This window comes from Haemaphysalis longicornis, unplaced genomic scaffold (assembly GCF_048455015.1).
Source record: "Haemaphysalis longicornis isolate Haplotype H1 unplaced genomic scaffold, Haemaphysalis longicornis Haplotype H1 scaffold_1, whole genome shotgun sequence".
NCBI classification, from domain to species: Eukaryota; Metazoa; Arthropoda; class Arachnida; order Ixodida; family Ixodidae; genus Haemaphysalis; species Haemaphysalis longicornis.
The window spans coordinates 352,369,122-352,395,600 of record NW_027526203.1 but is presented as its reverse complement, the minus strand read 5'-3'; the positions used below and the strand labels follow the sequence as shown (position 1 = coordinate 352,395,600).

The 26,479-nt window shown below is 44.7% G+C and overlaps 1 protein-coding gene across 1 annotated transcript in view; it reads left to right on the top strand.

The window, feature by feature from the left end:
• Positions 1 to 22,407, top strand: part of Rabggta (Rab geranylgeranyltransferase subunit alpha) — a 29,072-nt gene extending 6,665 nt beyond the window's left edge. The window contains exons 5-13 of the mRNA XM_077685955.1: positions 2,235 to 2,429; positions 3,007 to 3,090; positions 6,009 to 6,091; positions 7,167 to 7,259; positions 9,932 to 10,089; positions 14,322 to 14,410; positions 15,531 to 15,659; positions 18,545 to 18,817; positions 21,918 to 22,407. Coding sequence (XP_077542081.1) covers positions 2,235 to 2,429; positions 3,007 to 3,090; positions 6,009 to 6,091; positions 7,167 to 7,259; positions 9,932 to 10,089; positions 14,322 to 14,410; positions 15,531 to 15,659; positions 18,545 to 18,817; positions 21,918 to 22,066 — 1,253 coding nt within the window. The 3' untranslated portion in view covers positions 22,067 to 22,407. The remainder of the gene's footprint in view (positions 1 to 2,234; positions 2,430 to 3,006; positions 3,091 to 6,008; positions 6,092 to 7,166; positions 7,260 to 9,931; positions 10,090 to 14,321; positions 14,411 to 15,530; positions 15,660 to 18,544; positions 18,818 to 21,917) is intronic.
• Positions 22,408 to 26,479: the final 4,072 nt, after the last annotated feature.

Sequence of the window (26,479 nt, the reverse complement as noted above, 5' to 3'; positions counted from 1 at the left end):
TGGTTATAGAAAAAAGAAACCCCAGAGAGGGGGCTCTTTATTGCTTTGCATTAACCTTATCTCACAAAGCTGCACTTCTCGCATTCTTTGTTTCAGAATTTCCAATTTTTCGTCACAGTTCCTTGTAACTATCAGCCTCGTGTTTTTCTGTTATGTATTCAAAATTCAGAGTTTCCGTTGTGGTGGGATCAGAAAGGGGGAGGGACACTCACGTTTGTTTTTACATTTTTTGTATCATCACTATTGTGCAGAACTAACACAAGTAACTAACCGTAAATGTATTATAAGCAATATTTACACCTTACTGAAAATGCAGCTTGCAGATATTGAAACCCAAAGTGAAATAGGAGAGTCACTGCTGTTGGGTAGAACAGGGGAAAGAACGCTGATTGTATGTGTGACTTTGGGTGCGTTGTTATAAGAAATATCATAAAAGTTAAAATAACTATTTCTCAGGTAAAATTAAAAATTGTGCTGTTGTTTGAATCAACAATCCACACCAACTTCAAACCTGAAGAACAAAGATGGCTTTCGATTACATTTTTACAAATAGAAGGAGTAACAGGAACCTTCTTCTTTTGTGAGTTAGGACTTAATTTCCGTGCCATACAAGGTCTAGGGAGGCCCTCATACATACAGAGGGTGTGCTTAGAGCAAATAATATACTGAAAACGAAGATTTCGTAAAATTTGGGGTCAGTTTATTACTTGTTGAGTAACACGCAAAGGGAAAGATAATTTACATCGGGTAGTTGACGTGTTTGTCATGTGGTCTTACGAGGTCTTAAGAACAAACATTTATCATCTCATATAAGGGGCGTAATGCATTTTGTTTTCTTACAGCCTATTGGGCCTTGCCATGCGTGTGGTGATATGTTGGCATTGCCTCAACGTGGAACACACTCTTGCTTCACCAAGACAGTTGATAATTTTGCAGGCAATGCTGTGGCATTTCGGAAAGCTCTGGCTGCAGCCTCTAACCTGCTCGGTCGACTTGGCGAAATGTGCCTGATGGGGTTATGTGTACCCCAAATGTTGATTTGTATGTTAAAAGCAGTTCACCGCACTGTTTTAGATCAAAACGAGACATTTTGTATGCATCCAAAACTGTGAAGTGTTTCACAGCTGTCTGTCCTGTTTGCATAGTACATATGCACTCGCCACACACAGTGCCAATTTTTGTCACCCCAGATATGGTTACACCATACAGTGGTAAAGCAGTAAATTTTTGTCACCCCAGAGCGATAGAGGAAGTCATTCCACGGCTATCCAGTGCCATGTTTTTGTTGGCCTCAACATCATCTTCCCCTGTCTTAAATAGTCCACCTGTTGCACATGATTTTTTAATCCAAATTTGTCGTTTATTCTTTCCATTTGTCAATCTAAGCTCTTGGAATGCTTTGCAACATTACTGTAGGAGGCCATCATGTTATGGAAATCAGCAGAAAGCCGCTGAAATAGTGGAGCTTCATGAGTTATGTGCCTGCTGCAAGTAGATGGCCTATATTTGACCGGCCCATGGAATTCCCTGGCTTCGGAGGGGCAACATCTGGGCGTCCACACTTTCACTTGGGGAGGCGGGGGAGCCCCACTGCCAGTAGGTGAATGGCAAGAGGAAATAATTGCCAAACTCTGCAATAGATTGCTCTAATGGAAAGTAGGGAATGCTATACATGTGGGGCAGTACAGTATGTATACGTCCTCATGAAATGTCAGGTTAATGGACTGGGTTGGGAATATCAAACAGCTAAAAGTAATTGTCTAATTTGAAAACACTAAAGTTGTGAGCAGTTATCCAAAGAGGGACATTTGTGATTCAAGTCAAGCTTTCCCTTCACGAGTCTCACACAACAACTTTGTAATAGCATTATGCTGCTCCTTTTCACTGCATTGGATAGTTCTGGATAGCACACAGTGGAAAATGGGCTCGTGTGAGTGACCAAACAACAATCAAGTTGTTAACCAAGCAACTTATTCTCATTTAAATAGTATTTTTTTGTGTTTTGAGAATATTTTGCTAAATGTTTAGTTACATTTGTGCTTAACTTACGATTTCTGTCATTTGGTTCAGCCTTAACACTGCTTTTTGCACACCCACAGGCCTGTGACTAACAGCTGCTTATTGCTTGTTTTGTTCTTTTTGGTGTTTTGAAATTGTTGGGTCGACCTGCTTGCAATTATCAAGCAGATCGACCACAACATCGACAGAACGGCATCTATCTGTGTCCTGTGCAGTTCATTGCTGGGACTACCGGCGGTTTGTATGTGTCCGTGCGGAGGTAACTGCAGAAATGGAGCTGGCGTTCACCCTGGACCGAATCGCAGCGAATTTCTCCAACTACTCAGCCTGGCATTACCGCAGTTCATTGCTGCCTACTGTTCACCCAGGCCCTAAAGAAGGCTCTGTCCAAGAAAGTGTTCTTCTAGAAGGTAACTGCTTGTAGATTCCTAAGGGACAACCTTGACTTGAAAAATGCACGCTGGTCAGCAATCAAGCAAAACTGTACAACTGGCCTGACCAAAGGTTCAATATCACTGGACACCTTCAGTGTTAACCGTGATAGACTTCAAACTTCTGTAGGTGAATCAACACTGTGAAGACCAATACTAAATTCAGCAGAAACAGGAAGCTGCTTCATTACGCTCATGTTTGTTGTATCGGAGCTTTGTAACAAAATAATATGTGACAGTCCGACACCTTGATTATGTTCCAGTATAACCACAGTCCCATTTTTTTTAGAAATGAATGACTTCATTATAAGCAGACATGGCAGCATCCATTTTTTGTCAGTGGCTGGGTTGGTTGTTTTAAAAAAGTCTTTTTGCATCTATGTTTTTTTATCCAACAATTGCAAGCTTTATTACACCAGCTATTTTGAAATCTGCATGTCACCCTTTTAGTGTGTCTCTCTCATTATTTCGAAATTGGCAAGAGGCCTTTTTGCTCTCAGGTTAAAATGCTTTCTCAGCTGTTGTCTTTCTTCTTGTCTCCTGCAAACGATACCAGAATACAACTTAGTCCAGAATGCTACATTCACGGATCCTGGGGACCAGAGTGCTTGGTTTTACCACAGGTGGCTTACAGGAAGAGGTAATGCCTTCTTTTTTCTTTTCTTGCTCCCTCAAAAGAGTGAAGATTTTCAGCATAGGTTTCTAGTGGCACTTTTAGATTTGGCAAGGACTTTATTTTTGGCAGTTACTTTCGTATGGCTCTTGTTTTTGTTTTTTACGCCATCGTTTAATGGGAAGTCGAACTTGGTTTTTTTATATTTAGAGTGTGTAGTCTTAGTGGGTAGTCTTATTAGCAGTATGTTTCTGATTGGCACATTTATTAATAATCTACAGGTATGACTTCGGGAAAATATGTTAAATGCACTCTGTGGGGACTTGAGTGGACAGAGAGTGTTTTAATAGATATACTTTTTAGTAAGGAAGTACAGTAATGACTAAAACTAAAGTTCTACATTGTGGGGTGAATGCGGCTCTACACAGGCTGCCTTGCTTTGCTGCCTGGCTTTGCCTGGCTAGCAAGCTAGAACAAGAAAACTAAAGTCGCAGTCACTTCCACTTCAGGGCATTTAAAGACTAGAATTAAAGTTATACAATGTGTTGTGGTGAATGGGGCTCTAAATAGGCTTCTTTGCCTGGCTAGTTAGCTAGAACAAGAGAGCCAAAGTCACAGTCAACTTCACAGCATCGCAGGGATGCTGCTGAGGGTTTAGTTGACCCACCGAAAGGGTGCCAAGAATGTGCTCAGTGGCGAAGTCATTAATGCCCAGTCAAAACACATGATATAAACACTAGGGCAGCTGTTGCAATCTTGGGCCTGAAACAATGTCTTCACAGTGATGTTCTGTACTTGGGAGAAAAATTCCCATTTCTTGGTTCAATTATTCTCTATTTGGTGAAAATTTTCCGTGCAGGTTTCTCAAGAATTTCCTGCAAATTTCCCTGCATTCTCTTTTTGCAACTGATAGATCTTTGAGTGGTTTCCTGTTCGGTTTTGGGCATTAGCTAGCACCACCTATGCCTTACTTACATATCCTTCCGGACTCAGATGCCCTTCAGAGAATCAGAGCTTCAGCGTGAATTAAATTCCGCGGCATCTGCCGCTCAGCAGCATTTGACTATGCCCTTCACGTTTTGTACCACACAGCATGCTTACTTTGCATGTTAAAGCTCTAAGTTAAAACTGCTTGTATGAAAAAGAACAAGACATTGTTGGGTAATTGAGGTAATTTTAGCTCAGCGCCTGGACTGCTAGCAACATATCTTGTTGACAGTACGTGTACTAAGGCGCCGCCGAAATACGTTTTTGTATATTGCGCAGGAGTACATGCGAACAGGCTTCAGCCCGTCAGCCGCTGCCGCTTCACGCTTTACTAGCTCGTTCTCATGGACTATTCCTTCCTCCACGCTACCTCCAATTTTATAAACTAGATTAAGAACGGTCTGTTTGTTCCTTGCGCGAACATGACCATGCATATTTGAACATAAATCCGAGGAAGTATTAAGGGAACTGTTTAAAAGATTGATTGTGGGGTTTAACATGGCGACGCAACGCAGGCGATGAGGCGCACCGTAGTGGAGGGCTCCGGATTAATTTTGACCACCTGGGGATCTTTATCGTGTGCCGAAATCGCGTACACACGGGCGTTTTTGCTTTTCGCCTCCATCAGAAAAGCGGCCGCCGCGGCCGGGAATCGAACCCGCGACCTCGTGCTCAGCAGCGCAACGCCTTAGCCACTGAGCCACCGCGGCGGGTCTGTTTAAAAGCAAACAAAGTAAGAAATGATGCGAGGTCTGGCTTACTGACAATAATTTTCTTTTTTTACTCCATGACTCCTAAAATTCCCTATATCCATTGAAAATTCCCTTTTTCCCTTTTGGCCAATATTACAGCTGAAAATTCCCTGAAAAAAGGAAAATTCCCGACAAACGTCACTGTGTCTCCACGAGCTCGCTAAGCCACCCATGCCTGCTGACTTGGGCTGCCCCCCTAATGGGGGCCTTGTCTTGTGGTCGAGGAACCAAAGTTCCTTGGGCAGCCCACATTGTGCAGAATGCTGTGCTGAGGGATGCTTTCCGTGGAGCTTGTTGGTTGGCAAAGAAGGATCTTGAGGTGGCAGGAGGAGGCCGGTGAGAGGCCGGTAAGAGTGCCAGCGCTCTTGCCTGTGTCACACCGGCCGCAGCACACCATTGCTGTCAAGGGACCCCCGTCAGTGGTGCTTGAGCCATCCCAGCAGTGTATGTGAAGCAAAGCATGGGGACACATGTGGTCCATGCGTTTAGGAGAAAAACCCAGGGGCACACCTTTAAAAGTAGGCCTGCTGCTTATGCGTAATGTGTAACTGGGTGTGTATGTGCCTGTAGAAGTATGTAACAGCAGTGAATGAGGCATCATAATTTTGATTTGCTTCATTTTCTTTTGACCTCATTTTGTTTTGTAACATGTCACTTTGTAAGGCAGTTTGTAATGAACGTATATTGCTTATCATATAAAAGGGGGAACTCGGTAGGGTGATTAGGGTTTCTTTCCTGTTTGTAACTGTTTGCTGCACAGAAAAAATAAGCATGTCAATGCTGTGCATTGTTTTATTCTTTTGTTCTGCTCCTTTTGCACTTAATGTATTAGGCGCCTAATAACCGAGCAACCCATCTGTTTGCCTTATCTGTGTTGTAGTTCCAAGTAGGGTTCTGTAGCTATATGATGTTTTTATGACTACACAGTTTGTAATTAAAATTAATTATACAAACTTTGTAATTAAACAATTAGCATGTGGTGATAACTAATGTTTTAGGGATATTGCCACTTGCAGTTTTCTTTTTTTTTTTTTTTTTTTTTGCTGTTGCATGTTGCCAGCAAAACACTTTAAAGTAGCTGCTCATAAAGCGGAGTTTCCTTCATTCGAAATAATGGTACCAATTTCTTTTTTTTTTTTTTTTTTTTGGTACAATGATTTTTCAATTTGTTCAGAAAAGGACACGAACTCGTTGTTCTCATTTCAGAACGACCTGCATTGGACTTCCTATTGTTTTATGTTTCCAAGGATACATGCCGCATCATAGTCCATCTCACCAGGCAGATTTCGGTAAGAATATTATCAAGCCCTGGAATAATTTTTTTGGGGGGACAGTGAGCCACAGTATGTGCCACGTAGGTATTATGTATGGATGCCCTGTGGAGGGTTTATTCCCTCAACACACCCCTTAAATTGTTGTAATAGTGTGAGGGTGTGCAGAGTTTAGGTGAGGGGGTGCAGTTGTGGAGTTTGGTATGCTTCGTCTGCCGTGCCTTGGTGTGTAGATTGGAATCAGCTGGGGGGACCCTTGTGCAGATATGGACTGCTGGTCCCTATGTGTTTACATCCGGCAATGAAATCTGCAAGTGCAGCATCCCTCCCTCAGCATTTGTATCGCTGATCGACATTCAGGGGTTTATTAATGATAACACCTAGTACACAACAGTGTGGCATGAAAAAAAGCTGGCAGTTGTGTGATGCTTGGCAGTTGTGAATAGAGATGACCAGGGCACTTGATCTTTTGTTTGTCTACAGTCATAGTCAATAGCGTCCAAAGTTGAGGAAATGTTGACAGTTCTCTGTTTTAGTAATAAGCTCGTTTGCTGGTCACATTCCGTTTAGAGGGCATGTGGCCTAGATCCTCTTCCTAGTCAAAGTCAACATTTGTTATTCGCTCAAGCTTCTTTTGAGCGGCAGTTGTGGACAGTGCCCACTTTCTTATGCTTGAATTGTACCAAGTGCAGAGAAATTATATGGCAGGCAAACAAGTGTCATCTATCTTGCCAACTCATGTTTCCAATCGACGTGCACCAACCTTCACGGACCACTACAACCTGTTCCAGCAGCTGTGCAACTTCTTCACTCTTTCAAGTAGCCATGTGCACACACAGTGCCTGCTTAACTGCCAAGTGGAGTGAAAATAAGCACCCCTATTAACAGCTGCGGTAATTTGTAGCATCGTCTCTGTAAGGGCTGTAAAATGAACAGTTAGTAAATTTGAACTCTTCCAGTGTTTCATATTTGGCTCGTGCCAAAGCAGGTACCTATGCAAGCACGTATGCATTCTCTTGTCTGGTGCCTAACTCCTAACTCGTAAGCTTGTGGGAAGCAGCATTTCTGATATGTGGTTAATCTTATGTTGCAGCTTGCAGACACAAAGATCACCATAAAGTTAAACAAGTCGCCTCTTGTTCTTGAATGGATGTCACCGGGCCAATCCCTTTCCTCAGCTCTGTGGGTAAGCACTGTCTTTCCTTGCAATGCTGAAGTCGAAAAGCAGCCTGGCACAGCCTATCCGTGTAGATGTGGGCAGCAGGGAAGTTGCCGCTGGGGTATTTTTGCCTACTCTATGGGGCTTGTTTATCCTATTGCTTAGTGTTAGTTTTGGGAGAAAAAAAAAAGCCTCGCACAACCTAACAGTGCTGTTAGAAAGCTTTGTGGTAGTATAACCCATCACTGGCAGAGTAGGGGCTCAAGTGCCACGACAAGTTAACATGACGTCGTCGGGAAAGCAGCTGGATTTTTTCCAGATTTTTTGTGGTCAGAGAAGTAATCTTCTTCATTTCAACTACAAAATGTACAATGGAATGTTGCACTATATAGAAATGTGGCATATTGAGCAGTCGTTTACGGGATACACGGTGTAAATTAAGAAGCTGAGGGGTTGTAAAAATGATTTTCTTTAAAGTGGGAAGGAATAAGTGAAAATACCATATGCAGTACGTGTCCGGGTATCACATCCGAGTTGGTTCAGCCAGGGTGTCAGCCTGGCTATACAAGGTTGGCCTTGCTAGGCTCGTGGTTTTCAGTGGTGGGAGATGTGCAGCGCTGCGTGTTGGGCTGCCCCAATTGTAGAATGTTTTTTGACTGCACTACACACAGGGGCAGCCTTGCACATCTCTGTGGAGCACATCCTGTTTGTCTCCTGCTTGCCTTTTGTTTGAAGCACAAACTCTCTAAACAGTTGGTGAAGTGGGTTGGGATTTATTGCTGACTTCATTAATTCTGCAAGGCTAAACCCACCTGATGTACAGGAAGCAAAATAAAACATAAAAGAAAAATATGGAATGCGGCAATTATGACTAACGCCTGATGTTCATTAGTCGGCACGTCCTAGGCGCAATTTTTGTTTTTGCTGCATTTATAATTAGAAAGTTCTTGAGCCAGTTTGCTGTTTGGCAAAATGGCAGTATAGTTTGAATGAACTATTTGTCCTATGCAGACAAAATAAAAATCATGCAAAGGATGATCAAACTCAAATATCTTCACTGCTCCAGGACATCAGTTCAAGGGCCACCTTTGACTCTGCTTTAAGTTAACTCATCACTAAGTTTACCTAATTTGAAATTTGTGGAGGTCGGAATCAAGGCACTGTCACCACTTTCGCAGTGTTCATGCCAAGTGAGCAGAGCGTTAAAAGTAGAACAGCGCTCACTTGCGGGCACACGCTGTGGACGCAGGGATCTGTATTGAGCGGTCAGTTGCAAAGCGGAAGCCAGAAGGTGAGCGCAGCTGTGCAGCTCCAGTGCGGCTGCCATGAGAGGAAAACCTGCAGCCAACGTGGGTGTAGTGCGCTGCGGTGCTGCTGTTCTCACGGGGCACGTGGGGTGCCACACTGGGACTGCCTACTGGCAAACCTTTTTTCGAGATTTTCTGTCTAAACAGCATGAAATAAAAACCAGTGCGGTTTTTATATGACCTATCAGTAAGGGCCAGATTTAAGTTACGATTGATGTCTTACAGGTGCTGCAGAATAAGTGGTAAGGGATTTTAGGACTAAAGAAAAATGCAATCTGCCCACTATTTTGTAAATCAGGAATGCCATGTTTATTCTGCGTAGTTGCTAGTCACCCATTGTAAACAGATGTTTGTATACAATTTTCTTTCTGACTATAAACATATGCCATATAGACGATGTTAATGGTCAGAATAAGTAAACACAGTGGCGTAGAGTGAGTGAGTGAGTGAAAGTAAGAAAACTTCGTGGAACAGTACGTGCGGCCTTTGCGCTCTCCCGGTGAGAGGTGTCCTCAGTCCAGGATGCTTTGGTGCTTGCTGGCAAGATGGGCCCACTCCACCAGTATATGCTGGATGGCTAGGGCCATGCTTATCAGCAGCTCCACCCTGCAGTTGCTAACAAAAGTAAAAAAGAAAAGTGTCAGTGGCTCTTTTGCCTGATTATTTGTGCAGTGTGTAGAACACCAGAGTTTGCTAACATACTGTTTCAAAATGTAGCTGCCTTTTAACGTTACCCAATGGTGCAATTCAGCGAATACTGAATTTTGCGTGGCGTCAACTGTAACTTCCCATTGTGGGTTAAACTTGGCCACCATAAGCCTTTCCTGCTAGCAAAGATTTTCATGTTGAAAAGTCACGTGATAAGCTTGCCTACTGCAACTCGGTGTATTATCTGCTGCGAAAGCTAATAAAATGTCTGCAGGGTGTCGCTCACCAGGCGAGCGTGCAATGTACGGTTGTCTGCAAATTATCATTACCCTTTGATGTTCCAAGAGGGCTGGTGGCAGGGAGCAGAAAGCAAGGGGAGAAGACAAGCATGCCGAGTTCCCATACAGCCAAGTTGCTGCCGGGTTTGCCGTCAAATGAGAAAATTCATTCATGTACTGTTCTCCTCCGCACCATGCTCATGAATACTTCGCACAGTTGCTATGAGTTGAACGGAGAGTAGTTGTGTATTGCAGTTGGTATCTCGGATATAAAAAACATCATGTCACGCCCCTTTCAAATTCTCCCGCAGAAGGAAAACATTTTCTACGGCTGCATGTCGTTATAGCTGCTCACATGGTACTTGACATGTTTCGAAACGTTCTGTTGTTTATTAAAGCATGGTTGTTAGCCAGGCATCTTGTGCTGGTGCAGTGCTGTATATGATGGCACAAATTTGGTTTTTAGAGTGCCCACCTTCCTGAGGGGTCGCTACCTGGTGACTGCACGTTGACGGCTGTGGTGAATTCCAAGGACGGTGAGGCAGCATCTGTAGACCTCTTCATAGGCGAAGTGCAGAGAGAAAATAAAACCGTGGGGAACATTCCACGAAACCGGCTGTTCAGGTGGGAACTGTGTTTGCTTAGTCTGACCTTTATTCAAACATTTTGGTGAGATTATCGGTTGCCTGCCTAATTTTGAGCATTTCTTCTTTCATGTTGACATTATTTTTGCTTTTGTTTTGTGTGTTGGTAAGAGGGGAGAGGGGTATGTGTCAGTGGCATTGAATAATCTGCTGTTATTCGTCACATTAAGGGGAAGCTGAAGCACTTTCCAAAAAAATTGAGTTAGGGGCGGGTTTGTATAGTTTTTCACACGCTGTCTCCGAATATCGCATTGAATGATATGCGAGTCCAACTGTCATTTATCTTGAAAGACGCGCACTCTTCGTCTTTGACACCTTTGTTTGGTCGCGCCCTTTGTGGCATCAAAGGAGGGCACCCTTCGGTTGTGCGGGCTGTGGGAAGCGTTGGGAACGATTGTGGAGTAGTGGCGCCTTTTCCGTGCTTTCAGCTTCCGGTTTAGTGTTTGCACGTGATTTCAAGTGGATTTTCTAACTTCCCAAGCTGTTTGTTCAAGTACCGTGAAGCTTAAATTTGCTTTACACTATAGATAACCCCAAAGCAGGGGCTTCATGGCGTCAGCTGGAGGGTTTCTTCAGAACATTTCTGAGCTGGGCAACCATGCATACGGCGTTTCGAATTGCTTAAATTTAACATTAGGTACTGCCTGAACTGTTTGTTAATATCTAAGAAACCATGTATGCCTAAGATTAAGCAGCATTTTATAAACAATGTACTAGTGAAAAGCAGGTATGCACCCTGCGCAAAAATATAGCATTCATGCACTGTAAACGTATATGCGGGACAGAACTTCAGGGTTCGCACAGGTCCTTGAAAACCTTGAAAACCCTTGAATTTAGAAGTGTCAATTTCAAGGCCTGGAAAGTCCTGGAATTTTTTAATGGTCCTTGAAAACCCTTGATTTTTCTGGAGAGAACCAATGGCCCTATCTTTTCACAAGAATTTAAAGTGTTTGCCGTGAATTTTAGGTGTTAAAAATGTAAAGAAACATTGTAACAATCAAGTTTCAGTGTATTGCGTGAAATTACGAGTTTGGTGGATTCTCATTATTACGAGGCAACATTGGGAGCAGCACTCCTAAATAGAATCCATGTCACGATACAATCCAGTGAAACCCGGGTTCTGTTCTCTATCTTGCATGTTCCATCTATTCTGTGGACGGCCGCGCATTGCGTGTTTGCTGTGCCTCATACGCTCCATCTGCGTTTGCTTTTACGTGCAAATGGTGGACGTGTGCATAGCATAGAGTTTCTCACTAGCTTATATTGAGAAACTCTATGGTACATAGTTCATCCTGCCTTGCAGCAACACTTGCTGAGTTAATTTCAGCTGATACTCTTGCTGACAAAGCACGAGATGCAGGCAACATTAATGAATGAAGTTTTGAAATCAAAAAGCCTCAGCAAAACACCAAGAAAATACAAAAACCTCTAAATACCAACTCTTAAATAAAAAATAAAGCTGGGGGAGCATTCAAGAACCTGTTAGTGCCTATCTAAGTGTCCACTAATGTGCTTAGCTATTGGGCAATAACGAAATTTTGCATTGTGTTGAAAAAGTTATAAATAATCCCAGATAAAACATAAGATGGGGACCTTGAAAATGTGTTTTCTGGTCCTTGAAAGTCCTTGAAAACCTTTGAATTTTTGCTTTTGAAGCCCGTACGAACCCTGGAACTTACGTTGCCGGTATATGCATAAACCAGCAAGTGGACTCTGCTGGCGAATTTCCTGTGTTCGTTGTCCCCCGCCCCATCATCCTACACACATACCGTATTTACTCGCATGATCCTCACGCCCCCAGTGTGAGCCACGAAAACTTTGATTTTTTTTGTTTGCTCGCATCATCCTCGCATCGTGAAACACGCATGATTCACGTGCTCTCCACCGCTCGCCCTCTCCACTGTCGCCCCGTTCGGCGGAGTGCACTGTGTATCCACACGCCCTAGCTTGCATTACCCGCATGGCAGCCTAGCGCCAGCTCTCAGACGCTACTTACACTGTCGTTCACGTGCGCGCAACTAGACGGCTATCGCGCAGCCTGCGGTCATCGCGTCACTGTTTTTCAGCAGCAAGCAGTCGTTCTCGTCTCATCAGTGGTCAAAAGCTCCCTTTCAGCCATTTTGAGAGGTTTTCCATCGCTTTGTTCAGGACTGCTTGCTGCTTTGCCATGGGGTGGTACGCCAGCTACACAACTGCTTTCAAGCTGAAAGCAATAAAATACACCGTAGAGCATGGAAATCGCGTTGCAAGGAGGCACTTCGGCATCACTGAGTACAACGTGCACTACTGGAGGCGGCAGCACGAGGAGTTGAAGGTGACCAACAAGACACGCCGGGCTTCCTGTAACCTAAAGACGGTCAAGTTTCCCTGAGTTGAGATGCTCCTCTTGGACTATGTGAAGGCGCTACGCACAGATGGGTGGGCTGTATCCATGGAGCTTTTGCGCAACCAGGCGCGTGTAATTGCCCTACAGGAAGGCGTCACGGCTCAAGATTTTCGCGCCAGTAATGGGTGGGCTGTTTCATGCGGCGCAGTGACCTTTCTTTGAGGAAGCACACAATGCTGTGCCAACGCCTGCTCGAAGCCAACGAAGACAAAGTCGTGGACTTCACTGGTTTGTCATCAGGATTCGGCAGCAACAGAATGTTTCGCTGTCGCGGATTGGGAACGCGGAGCAAATGCCTCTCAATGTTGACATGCCAACCAGCACTACTGTGGAGCAGAAAGGCACGTGCACTGTGCACGTACACACGACTGGCGCAGAGAAACAGTGGTGCACGGTGATGCTGGCGCTGCGACGGCGGACGGGCAGAAGCTACCACCATACGTCATCTTCAAACGGAAGACGCTCTTCAAAGAAAAGTCCCCCCTCCCCCCATGTGCATGTGCAGGGGCAAGAAAAAGGGTGGATGAGTGCTGGCAAAGAATTGCCAGCAGCCACTCGCCTTAGCCACTCGCTAATTATGGTACTTTGGTAGTTCGGAGCGGTATTTTCCCATTTTCGACAAATATCTTCGCATGGCATGGATACTTGCAAAATATGTAATGTTGTGGTCTTGGTTCTTTTACTTTGTAGCAATACTATTTACCTATTAGCCGGGAGAGAAGTTCTATCAGGGTTGGAACCTTGTTTTGGTTTCGCTAAAAGTTTGGTTTTTGATCACAGTTCCAAGCCCTGTAGCGAAAGAAAACCGACACATTTAAAGAAATAGGTATTTCCTGAACAAATGTGACAATTTTTTTTCTGGAACACGATCGAAACATCCCAGGCCAAAGTACAGCAGTATTCACCATCCTTCTCATATCTAGCATCTGATATGAACATACAGATCCTTTACTGTCAAAAAGGGGGGGAAAAAAAAACTTATTAGAGTGTTTTACAAAGCATCTAACGTAGGGTAGTATAATCTCTGCCATCAAGCATGGCCGCCTCGCTGTCGTTTATGGTATTATCCTTCTTAGGAACACGCATGGTAACAGATGTATGGTTTGGCATTCGTGCTTACTTTTTGGACATGAAAGTTGTACAAATAAGTCTTATCAACAACAACAACAAAAAAAAACGAGTAGCATTCTCTCTGTGGCGAGCCCGTAAGAGAAACACGGCGAAGAGAGTGTGGCACAGGCGGCTGCTCCGGCCGGAAGTCAACCTATGACACTTCCCGGCCGGTTTCCCCCTCCGCTTTTCTCCCTGCCGGCATCACGCGCCAAGATGGGGGTGGAGCATCGGGCCAGTTTTGTGTTCGTATTGTGCCGCTTCTATTGCAGGTATTGCAACAATATTTCAAACACGGGAAATATTCAGTGTGTACTCGCTGCTAGTCAACCTTTCTTTTAATTCTAAAAACCTCTTCACCTTCCCTTTAAGAGTGAAATAATTTATTGGAAGTAAAGATTTATAGCTATGCTTAGTGTAATGGACTGCTCGTAGTCATTTTCTTAGCGCAAGGTATTTAGTTCTATGGAATGAGCCGGTGTGTACTTTAGCTGATAGCTCCGTTTGTTAGGTGCATGAAAGAAGACTGCAGTAGTATGTTGTTTGGGTAATTTGATACTGAATGCAGGCATGCATTAGTAATGTGGCCACCCCTAACATAAGGATTGCAGCCTTCACAGGCCATTGAGGTCTCGGGTGACAACTGTAGCACCCGTGTGCGTTGAAATGGCCCCTGCCGGCCTCTAGCAGTGACAGGTGGTTCCCTTGTCCTCCAGTGGGGAGCTGAGTGCAGCCCGCACCTCGGTGCTGGAAGGCGAGCTGGAGACTTGCAGGGGACTGCACGCCTTGGAGCCCAAGAACAAGTGTGAGTACTGGCTGCCGCAGCCTTTCCCACTGACATGGCAGGGGAAGTTTTTTAAAGGCATACTTTGGGTGGCAGTGGACAAGCAGTGAGCTTGCATATATTTGAGAGCTTTGTTAGATCTGGAACGCATCAGTTTTCAGAAATACAAAGAAGCTGTTGGAAATACAAAGGCCTTTCTAAAAGTCCTTCACTACCTTTCACGTATAGCTGAAGTATCTTATGAGTATTATTTACCTGATGTTTCACACATAGGTCTATAGTTATTTTGAGTCCGAAATGCAGCCGTGTGGTAAGATGGACCATACCTACCCACATGGGCTTATGGGGATGCAGGCTTGTTGAGTGTCTTCTCTTTTGCTGGGCACATTTGCAGTTTGGGTCATAGCATAGGGGCCACTCACTGGGGGGGGGGGAGGGGTTATGTATCCCTAGTTGGTGCACTCATGAGTGAGCCCTCTAACATTATTGTTGTTGTTTTTGTTGTTGTTAATAATGTTTGAGAATTCTGTAAGAGATCCTAATTTGTTATGGCCTGTGATAAAATGTTCAGGGCAGTTATGGTCCGAAGTTATCACCATTCCACTGTGACATTTATCTCAAAATGTAAGCACTACTTTTTATAGTCTAAGAAAATGGCAATAATTAAACATTTAGCATTCATTTTTAAATATAAAGCACTTCTAAATTACTGTTGAATACTTAAGCATTACTAAAATACTGTTAAAAGCTGTAAAGCTACTTAGTGCTATTAGTTTGGGAGCCCCATGCTTTGCATGCTATTTTATGCTGCTTGAAAGCTGCTGCTTGCATAGAGTAAGCAGCAGCTTTACAGAAGTTATGGAACATACAAAAGTTGAGCTGTCAATGTACGGAAGAAAGCCAGTTTCAGGCACTCGTGACACATTGCTTTGGATGCCTTTGTTGTTACAACAAGCAGTATAGCTGTCCGTAGGCCAGGATAGTGTCTAACCTATTTAGTGACTGTCAGCTGGGCGGCACATTTTCTCCTCAACAGCTGCACAAGCATGCTCTTTGCAGTGCACTGAGGAGGCAGGGTACCTGATATCAGTATTTATGAGTATGCATACCGGCTTCCTTTTGTTCACTTCACTCCTGCCAGGGCCTCTTCTGACGTGTGTGCTGCTGATGAAGGCACTGGATGGAGTCAAATACAGGGCAGAAATACAACAGTTCTTGGCAGAACTGGAAGCTGTAGATCCAATGCGGCGGAGGTATTACAGCGACCTAGGTAAGTCTCTGATTGAGTGTGAGCATTGAGAGGCAGGCTTGTATGCAAAGGGGCACTTCAAAGTTACATGGAAGGAAAATGTGCACTGGTGAGGAATATGCAATACAAAGCACTGCACAAACCATGTCCTGCAGCGTGCGTTCTACAAGTGTAACTGAAAACAGTTTGGGTGCTGCCGTGTTTGCACGATTCTAACGCACACCTTTTTTGGCTACAAGTAGCCCTCAAATTTGTGTGCACGTTAGTCAGGCTCAACGCCAAAATCGACTTCAAAGCGGCCAGTAGCATTGCCAGGTGCTCAAACACCTCCAAAAATCTGATTCAATCCAATCATACCAATTTTTTTTTTTTAATAATTTTTTCTGCGCGTTTCAATCGGGGGTGCACTGGAATAGTGCAAATTGGTAATATAGTAGGTTGTATAACCTGTAATTTGTTGCACTTGGAATTGGTTGTACTGCTTGCTTTTTAACTTGTACTGCAGCAGTGTGCTGGTCTAGTTTACTGCTAAAAATGTTTTGTTTCGAACTGTTAGTGTAAACATCTCTTGATGTTGTTGGTGTGGCCTTTGCTTTTCCTGTAGGATCCTGTAGGCATGCTTTATGTGAATGAATGGCGTGTTCACCTTGTTGTAGTGCTTTAGTGCTGTTGTTGGCTTTAGGGTTGCTGGCAGCTCATGCATGTGCTGTATGCAATTGAAGGTCCCCCTGTGTTCTTGAAGTATTCAGAAGAAGTGGTCGCTTTATTGAAGCTGTGGATTAGGTAGTGAAAAAGATGAATGTGGCTTTGCAGTCGTTAGATTTTTGGGGTCACAAAGTACTGCAACACTTTTGGCTCTCTTTGCTCGGGTATAAAAGGAACAAAGGCTTGTGGCAGGGCATTAGGAACAGTGCACCAATCATAGTGTTCCTCAGGGTATGTGCACTGGCTGCTCAAGCAAATAAGTGAAGAATGTGCCTGGGGCATTGATTTGTAGCTCACAGAAGGACCAGTATCATTAGGTTGAACCTGGAGAAAAGGGGCAGGTGGAATGTTATGTGCTCTGGCTGATAAGTGGTGGTCACCTGCATTTGCAGCACAGAGGACAATCAGCCATAGCAGTTTTATGCCCAAATAGCTTCTTTTACACATGGGGCACTGCAGTTGGTGGTGGTGATTGGATGCGGCCAGCTGTGCCATGCATCACGTGAGTGACATGGCCAGTGGTATAGCCACATACATATACAGTGCACATATGGTTGAGCCTTTCAGGCTCACCACTTGCAGAGTGCTTTGATGCAGTTCCGGGCTACTTGAGTAGACAAAAGGATCAGAAAAGCTAGTGCTGTGGCTTGGAAGGTCCCGTTCCGCCTAATTGAAAGTGGTTGAAAGCCGCTTGTACAAAACTGTCCTTTAAAAAAAAAAAAGGTGGGGGTGGGGGGTGAAGCATTGCTGTCATGCGTTGGCAATGCCAGTGACAGCTGCAAGCCCACACATTTCCGTCTGCACTGGTATGTTGAATGGTCAGTCCATACATCGCTAATGCACACACTGCACAGCTGTGTACGGAGCCAATCCTGTGTCATATGAGCCGAGCGCGCTCTCCCCCGTCTGGTTGCTAGGCACGTTGCGTCAAAAAGGCCGATGCAGTGTGCGTTTACTGGCGGGAGGCCAGGGTGAGTGGCAGGGAAGCAGTGCACTGACAAAGCTCTACCACCTCCTTTCTTGGCCGCCCTGGGCCAAGTGCCTTCTTGATTGATTGAATGGCTCTGGGGTTTAATGCCCCAAAGCTACACCTGGACTGTGCGGCACGCCGTAGTGGAGGGCTCCCGATTAATTTCCACCACCTGGGGATCCTGACATGCGCCAAAATCTTGAACACATGGGTGTTTTCGCTTTTCGCCTCCATCAGATGAGCAGCCACCGTAGCTGGGATCAAACCCCCATTCTTCGGCTCAGCAGCCCAACCCCTTAGCCACTGAGCCACCGCGGTGGGTCCAAGTGTCTTCTTCATCCCCCACATGCTCTCTCTGCGATGTCATGCTCAGCCGTCTTGGCAGCCAGTCAGCAGTTAGTGTAGGATGTCAGTGAGGCTTGCCACATGACCTTTTTTTTTCCCCTGTTAGTTTTGTGTCGATACCACTACTGCCCAGATATGCATGTGTTCCACCAATACCTGTCAGTGTGCAAAGAAAGGAAAAAAAAAACAGCTTCAGGATGTCTTTTTATGACTGGTGGAGCATCACAATGCATGATATGGCCTAGCAGCTTCCAATGCATTGGAAAGGGGAAGAGGAAATGGAAAGGTGTAAGTGCAAAATAACGTTTTTTTTTTTGCGTTTTCAAAACTTCAGTTCATATACCATTCTGCACCAGAATCTATTCTGGACAAAACTACTTGAGCTCTATGAGCATTGTTGGAAATAGCTCCACTATCTTTTTGTAGGTGAGGAAACTGTTGTAGTGGGCTCAGTGCAGTTTCAATTAAAGATTTACCTTTTCCCTGGCCAGCAATCTTAATTAAGTTTTGTCCACATTTCTGTTTCCCAGTTTCTTTAGGTAATGATGTTTTGAGGTTCAACTGTTTATTTCGTTCGTATTAATGCTGCTGGTTATAGGATGTTACTAATGTAAAAATCTGGGGATAGTTCACTGCAAGATTCAGGAATAAATGCTGTGATAAATGCTGTATGAGCACAAAGCTCCTTCATAAGAGAGTGTGAAAATTTGGTTGAAGTTTTTTTTTTGAAAACGTCACAAGACAAAGCTGTAAGACATCAGTTGCGGCCTCTGATCTGTAAAGGGCGTTCAGACATGCAGTCAGGGAGGATGAGCTCCATTTCTGGCTGGGCGTAGCGTGCAACATGCCTGGGCAAAGTTGCAGCTGATGGCCCTTGCACTTGCAGGCTCCAAGTTTTCTGCCGAAGGGGTCATCGAGCAGCTGAGCGAGGAAGACTGGAAAGTGGACTTCTCCAACCTGGGCCTGACCAGTGTGCGCCACACAGACCACCTGGCCCTCGTGCGGGAGGTGGACCTGAGCAGGAACCGGATCAGCTCGGCGCGGCCTCTTGTGTACCTGCTGAGCGTGCAGAGGCTCATTCTGGATGACAATCAGCTGGAGTCGTGCGATGGCCTCGGCTTGCTGCCCCTGCTCATCTACCTCTCCCTTCGGAACAACAGTATCCTTTGTGTGGCCGATGCATCTGTGACGAGCTTGCATAACAACTGTAGTCGGGAAGGGTTGTGTGCGCCTACATTTGAAAGCTTAAAAACAAATCTTGGGCGCTCTGATCCAGATTCATTGCAGGTGTGCAAGCCCACCCCATTTGGTGCATTTGCGAGACTAAGCAGGCCCAAATGGAGTGTGCTTGTTCTCTCGGACCGCTTTCTTTCTGTGTGTATCGCCTTTTTTTCTATCAATGCGGCGCATCCTCCTCATCTCACGCCATTGCTGATCGCATACAGAGGCACGAGCGCCCTTGATCCGAGCCCCACATGAGCCCTCCATCGTGCTTCCCCACTATGCAGGTGCAGCGCATGCTGACATCGTGCATCCTCTTTGAATTCTGCTGTGCTGTCATTCGCTTTTCCCCAATTGGTTCACTCTTGCTGAGGCTTCAGAAATGCACACAGATTTTTGTAGTACCTTCGTCGTGCTTGTGCACCAGAAATTAACACAGGTTGTGTTTGCTCCCTGGCAAAAGGGGTTTTGAGTTGTAGATGAAACAGAAATGGGTTATATTAGCATATTAAATTGTTGCACCCAGTGACCCCAAAAGGACCTGTAGGTTGTCTGATATTCAGATCTCGTACGTACTCATGTTTGCTGTGAAGCAACATTTATTGTGTGAATATGGGTTGCATTGTTTCTTTTAAGGAAAAGAATGAAAGTACTGTACTCTATTCTGTTCAGATAGCAACAACTGAATGTAAAATTTCTTTAGAAAGAAAGGTATCCACCAAAGGTTACTTGCAAGTAATACTAGGATCGGCACACATTTCGCCCAATTTTTATGTGCTAAACAAAACACCTGTGTTTCATTACTGAACCATGTGTGCTCAAGGAATCACACACAAGGAATGCACAATGAATCGTGCAGTGCTGAGTTTAGCAGCTAGGACGGCTTAAATCAAGTGTATTTGTAACAGCACATAACTGAGGTTCAGATCTTGCTTGGTATTGCCGACATTACAATGAAAGCTACTTGCCCATAGGCTTACAGCCCCAAGTGTGGAGGGCACTGGACAATTGCGAGTCCGAACAATCTGTAACTAGGCCAAGTTTCACGGTATTAGCTGTTATAAATAACTAGCAACTGCAATTTTAAAATGAATGAAACGACGCCTTGTAGATTTACCATATTCGCTGTTCTAGATAACTAGCAACTGCAATTTTAAATTACTGAAATGACGCCTGTGCTTCTGTAGATTTACCTACCTGTGTCCTCACGGAGGCCGAGAGAATGCTGTAAATCATGTTTTAATGCGAATTTTTCAAAATAAATTGCAGTATAGTTGTCCAGCAAGATGAAACTCTCTCGGTCTCGGCCCAGTTTCTTTCCACTAAATAACAATTTGAAAATGATGGCGGTTCTATATTTGGCACCAATGTGGTCACAATGATAACTAGAATAGTGCTTGTCATTGTAGCAGGCTTTCTTAAAGCAAAGCTTTACTACTTTCGTCCAGCGGTTTTGCGGAGGATGCGCAAGTTCACCTTTTGACTGGAGACACACCCCCGGCATCACACCCCTCGAAGCGCATCACGTAATTCGCTGGGCCCGCTGTCGGTGCTGCGCACAAGGCCCCTGTTTAAGTAGTTCTGCTCATGTAGCGGCGGTGGCCGATTGGCAGATTGGATGTTACTACAGTGGCGTTGTTTTCTGCCTTTTTTAGGATTGGTTATCAACAGCAGCTTGGAGCATCCCCTTTGCCCTGCTGTAGCTTTATTTTAATGTAGACAGTGCTGAAGAGGTGCCCCCTGCCTCTCTTATTTCCTGGGCCAGCTGACAGCAGGAGATAAGAGGGGCATGCAGGAGGTCTCTTCCTTCAGGGATAGCATGGCTGCATTAAAGGCATCAAATTTTGCTGAGTCTTGGATAGATAGAAAATGCTGCAACCTATTTCATGCTTACAGTCATGCCTGGAGGAATCACACACAATGCACCCATGGTCTCTTAAAGATCTTCAGATACTCTATTTTATGTAGGCTCATACCATCAAGCTCAATTGTTATAACCAACAGTAAGGAAAATGGCCATTGTTATAAGTGGTTTATTTTACCATATAACAAATAGCAAAGTTGATGGTGCCACGACTGTTCATTGTTATATCTAATACAGTGTAGACTGCTTATAACGTATGTCGCGAGAGCCGCGAAAATCCGCACCATAAGCGGTACTGCACTATAAACAAAACATGCACGAATCCAACCATATCGGAAGCTACCTTTCAAGCATTCTTTATCATCCCTCAAACGAATTCCACTTAAAAACAAAGGTAAATCTTTTTTTTTTTTTTTCCACATCAGGCGCTGCGCATGGTCTTGCAAATAGCGAGCACGGATACCTTGTGTTTATGTTTTGAGGGATGTGCATTTCTTAGAGTCTCAGAGAGGGAAGCAGCCGAGCTTATGCCAGCGAGACATTGTGGTAAGAACGCAAGCCGGTTTGTTTTTTGGGGGGGGGGGGGGAGGGGGGCGCTTGCGATGCCAAAGGCACTTGAAGGACAAGGGAAACTCCTGCGTCACGCTTGGCTTGCTATCTCCAGGAGTAGGAGGGAGGGAGGGGGGAGAAAAGGGGGGCTCGCTTTTTTCAGAGGTGTGCCAAGAGCAAGGGAAGTTGTGTGGTTGTGGTTATCACTTGAGTGCAAACAGAACACATGAACTAAAGGCTGCCTATTTTTTATTTTCTGTGTCTAAGTTAGAGGAGAGAAGGGAGCGCGGGCTGCCTTGGATGGCTGAATCTATTTTTTTCTGACCCTAAAACAATGGCCCCGCTGCACCAGTCGATCAGCGGACCTACCAATCAACCACACCATAAACGGTATTGTCTTCAGGCAACCTTATTATAAATGGTACGTTTATGCATTGAGTTCTATGGGAGGCCTATCGGTGGCCAGGAAAACCCATGTTATATCCGGTCCCGCACTAGAAGTGGTTACATTATAAATGGTCTACACTGTATATTGTTACAACCAGTATTGTTATAAGTGGGTTGGACTGTAGTATTGATCCAGAAGTGTTTTTTGCCATAGAAGCAGCCTTAACAACTGTTCCAGAAATTGAAGACGAAGACGGCTTGGATGCGCTGAAGGCTTGCCCTTTGCTGAATGAGTTGAACCTGGAGGGAAATCCCATATCCCAGTCAAAAATCAGTGTGCAGAGTTTTCTTCCTCAGGTCAAATATCTGGATGGGTTGCTACTTTGAAGTGGCCGATGGTTCTGCGGTGCTTTGAAAGTTGGTAGAGAAAGTGCGTGTTACAGAGGTTGTGGTGACTGCTGTCATGTGCTTTTCCTACTGTGTGCTACATACTTTCCTGTGCCTACTGTTGGGATTAGTGAATTGCTGTGGCCTCAGTGCTTGGGGATTTTTGGGAACCTTGTTATGGAACAAGTGCTGTGTCCTAACTGGAAAATGAATTACTTTGACATTTTCTTATGGGGTTTGAATGGCACATAATTTTGCTCATTCAGTGGGAATTAAAAATCAAGCGTTTGTCGAGTGCACTGCCTGTTAATCTTAAAGGGAAGGTGAAGCGGTTTTAGAGTTAAAAGAAAAGTTGACTAGCAGCAAGCACACATTGAATAGTTCATGTGTACGAAATATTTTCGCAATACATGCAATAGAAGCGGCGCAATGAGCAAACAAAAGTGGCCCGATGCCCCGCCCCCATCTTGCCGCGCGATGCCGGAAGACCGAAGAGCGCGGGCGAAAACTGGCTGAAAAACGTCATACCTGGACTTCCGGCCGGATCGGCCGCCTCGGCCATGCTATTTTCGCCGTGTTTCCTTGTGAATGATACTTGTTGTTGTTGTGGTTGATAGCACTCATTTGTACAATTTTCGTGTTCAAAAAGTATGCACGAAAGCCAAACGAGGCATACGTTATCATGCCGTATTCCTAAGCAGAATAATGCCACGCCGGGATGCTTGATAACATACGGAAGCGACAGCCGAGGTGGCTGTGCTTGATGACAGAGAATACACTACACTACGTTAAATACTTTGTAAACCGCTCCAATGCGTTTTTTTTTTTTTTTTTTTTTTGATGCGACGGACGTGAATGTTCACATTAGATTCTAGATTTAGGAAGGATGGGGAATACTGCTGTACTTTGGCCGGGGATGTTTCGTTCCATTCCAGAAACCAAGCCCCATTTGTTCAGGAAATACTTGTTTCGTTAAACGCGTCGGTTTTCTTTCCCTATGGGCTCAGGACAGTGTAAAAAAAAACAATTTTTTGGCGAAACTAAAACAAGGGGCCAATCCTGATAGAAGTTCTCTCCCGGCTAAGAGGTAAACAGTATTCCTACAAAGTAAAAGAACCAAGACAACCAGATTACTTATTTTGCAAGTATACATGTCACGATAAGGTGATGTTTGTCTGGAATAAAAAAAAAAAAACACCACTCCGAACCACCACCGTGCCATAATTTGTGTTGACTGCGGGGGCCTAATTTTTTGCCAAAGATTCCGCGTGGCTGCATATTATAACCTGGCAAGCACTTGTTGTCACTGAACCTCAAGTGTGCTCCAGTGATAGTAGGTGATATATATAATGATGATACTAAAAAAATTAGGAGCGAAGAGTAAATATACGGCCTCTGTCCGACTAGCGCGGTAAATGCTTAAATCTAGAAATGCTGAAACAGGCCAAAGATTCATTATCACAAATGTTTGGTGATCGTTACCTAAAGTAACGTAACTACAACGTAACTGCCTTGTCCGACTGGTCTGTTAATTATAACGAGGTGGCCGTAATATTGTAGCAGAATGCGCAACGCACATGCGAAAATCAAGCCCTATTAGAGTCGTTAATGCTGCGAAGCCACCAGTATGCTACAGTGTTTCAGAATAAATGCATGTGAAGCAGTAAGACGCCACTCATCGAAGTGCAGCTAGCAATCGCGGAGGCGCCGTAGTGCCGCTGCCGAAATGGCGCGCGCGTGAGGGTCTGTGTAAGGGGATGAGTAACGGGGCTGGGGTGGGCGACAACGAACAAAGGAAATGCGGAAGCAGAGTCTGCTTGTTGGTTTATGCGCGTACCGCAAAATGTGTCTCGCATATACGTTTACAGCGCATGAACGCTATTTTTTCGCGCAGTGCACGTACGTGCTTTTCGCTGGTAGATTGCTTATAAAACGCCCATTAATCTTCCGCATAAATGGTTTTGTGTATAATAAGAAACAGTTAAGGCAGTACCTATATTAACATAAGGTATAAAATACCCCTATGCTGGTTGTCTAATTCAAAAATATTTTGATGGAACCCACTAGTCGACGTCACAGTCACTGATTTGGGGTTCTCTGTCGTGTAAAGCAAATTTAAGCTCCAAGATAACTGAACCAACAGCACGGGAAATTATAAAACAAACTTCCAGTCATGTGCTAAAATTAAACTGCAAGCTAAATTGCTGCAAAGGCACCCGTGCGATCGTTCGCAATGCTTCCGACAACCCGCGCGGCCGAAGGGTGTCCTCCTCTGACGTCATGACGAGCGCAACCAATCAGGGGCGTCAAAAGACGAAAAGCGCGCGTCTTTCAAACGGGGCCGCGCTTTTTGCAAGATAAATGCCACTTGGACTCATGTACGATAAATTTCAATGTGATATTCGGAATCAGCGCGCAAGAAACTATATAACTGTTAATCTAACTCAATTTTTTTGGAAAGCGCTTCAGCTTCCCTTTAAGGAGCGGGCTAAAAATTAATGACTTGAAATTGCAGGACTATGCAAAAACATGGGACTGTGCAATCTTTGACATGTACCAGCATATGGGTGCTATTAAAGCTGTTGTGATATATTTGTGTTTGTCAGTATGGATATGAGAATATGTTAGTGTTGCTGCGGCAACCTAGGAAATGAAGTATTTTTGTCACAGCAAGAAGTACCTGTAGATGAAATGCAAGGCTACAGCAGTGGTCAGAAACTTTTCACTGATTCCTCACTAATGCGAATACAAGATACTTTACACTGATTTCTCTCGTGTCGTGGCCTATCGTGCATATACACGTGTGCATCCTAGTGAGATGTGTCGCCAGTGATGCCATGACGAGCAGTGCCGCCATTGAAAAGAGATGCAGGCCTGAAGTTCCGTGCTACCTGCACGTCGGGCATAGTTTGAAGAAGATGGCCGACATACACGACAGCCCTCTCATCCTCTCTGCCCACGTAAGCTGGCTCCTTTGTGCACTCGCATTTCAGATGAAAGCCAGAGAGGACAGGCTGTCCAAGAGTAAGTAAGCTTAAAGCGCACCTTACAGCACACTGCCTGCCGTGCATCTGGGATCCATTGTTTGCCCAGATTGGCATTCCATGGAATTCTATGAAAAAGCAGGAGCACTGTTGAAGGGAAATTTCTGGAGACATTTATATAAAGATACGTGCATAGGTCACACATAGATTGTGCTGCACACCAGTGCATTCAATTTTGTGACATTTATTGTGTGACTAACCAGCAAATTTTGTCTTCTTTTCTTTGTTTCTTCATCTTGATTCTGTGTATGCTCAAAAAAGGGCTCTGAAGAATACATATGAGTTGTAAGTTAGCGCCTGTCCATTGATTGATTGTGGGGGTTTAACGCGCCGACGCAGCGCAGGCGATGAGGCGCGCCGTAGTGGAGGGCTCCGGATTAATTTTGACCACCTGGGGATCTTTAACGTGTGCCGAAATCTTGTACACACGGGCATTTTTGCTTTTCGCATCAGAAAAGCGGCCGCCACGGCCAGGAATCGAACCCGCGACCTCGTGCTCAGCAGCGCAACGCCTTAGCCACTGAGCCACCGCAGCGGGTCAGCGCCTGTCCAAGTTAAAGCTATGTATTTGTTCTATTGAAACTAAGGTATGCAACTATCCCAACACCGGGTTCTTGTAAAACTAATGGTTTTTGCCTGTAGGTTCAGTCTTTGCTGTCATTCAGGTGCCATGGTAAAGAACCACGGCTAACTCGCATGTGCAGCATAACTTTTTGGAGCTCTTTGTTGTGATGTTAGTTGCTTAGGTCGTAACATTGCATTAGTTGCCTAGCGTGCAACTAGCATTTACTTTGTTAAGAACAGCAACTGAAGAGCAAGAAGCCGTATCATGGTAAATATTATTTGCTCTGTTTGCTTAACACTGGAATCTTCAGTTATCATTCCCTGACTTGCTACAGAATTTCTACAAACAGAGAGGCTGCTGTTGCTGTAACAGTACATAGAAAACCTTAGCAGCATCTCTCAAAGATTTAGGCAGTGTCGCATCAGCTGATTAAATAGGAGTGATAATACTGCATGATGAGACACTTTCACGTAATGTGGTACTACGTGCTAGGCTCCTTACAAAACTGACGGGGAAGTGAGTACTGAGTCCGATATAATGGGTGCGATTTGCTCAAGCGGTGGAACAAATCTGTTTGCAACAGCATATGCGAGTGCTCCTGTGCCTTTGTTAGGGATCCGTGCGCCAGAAGTAAATGCGACACTCAAGCCTGTAATACTGTTAACTAAGTAATCTCTTGGTAGGATCATAGCCTCTAGCCCTGGGGTTGCCTGGTGGGTTAGCGGCAGTGGGTTATGGGCAGTGTTTTTTCCCTGGAGGGTCGAGTGGATCAGAGTCCAAAGTATTTTGACTTGTCTGTAGAGT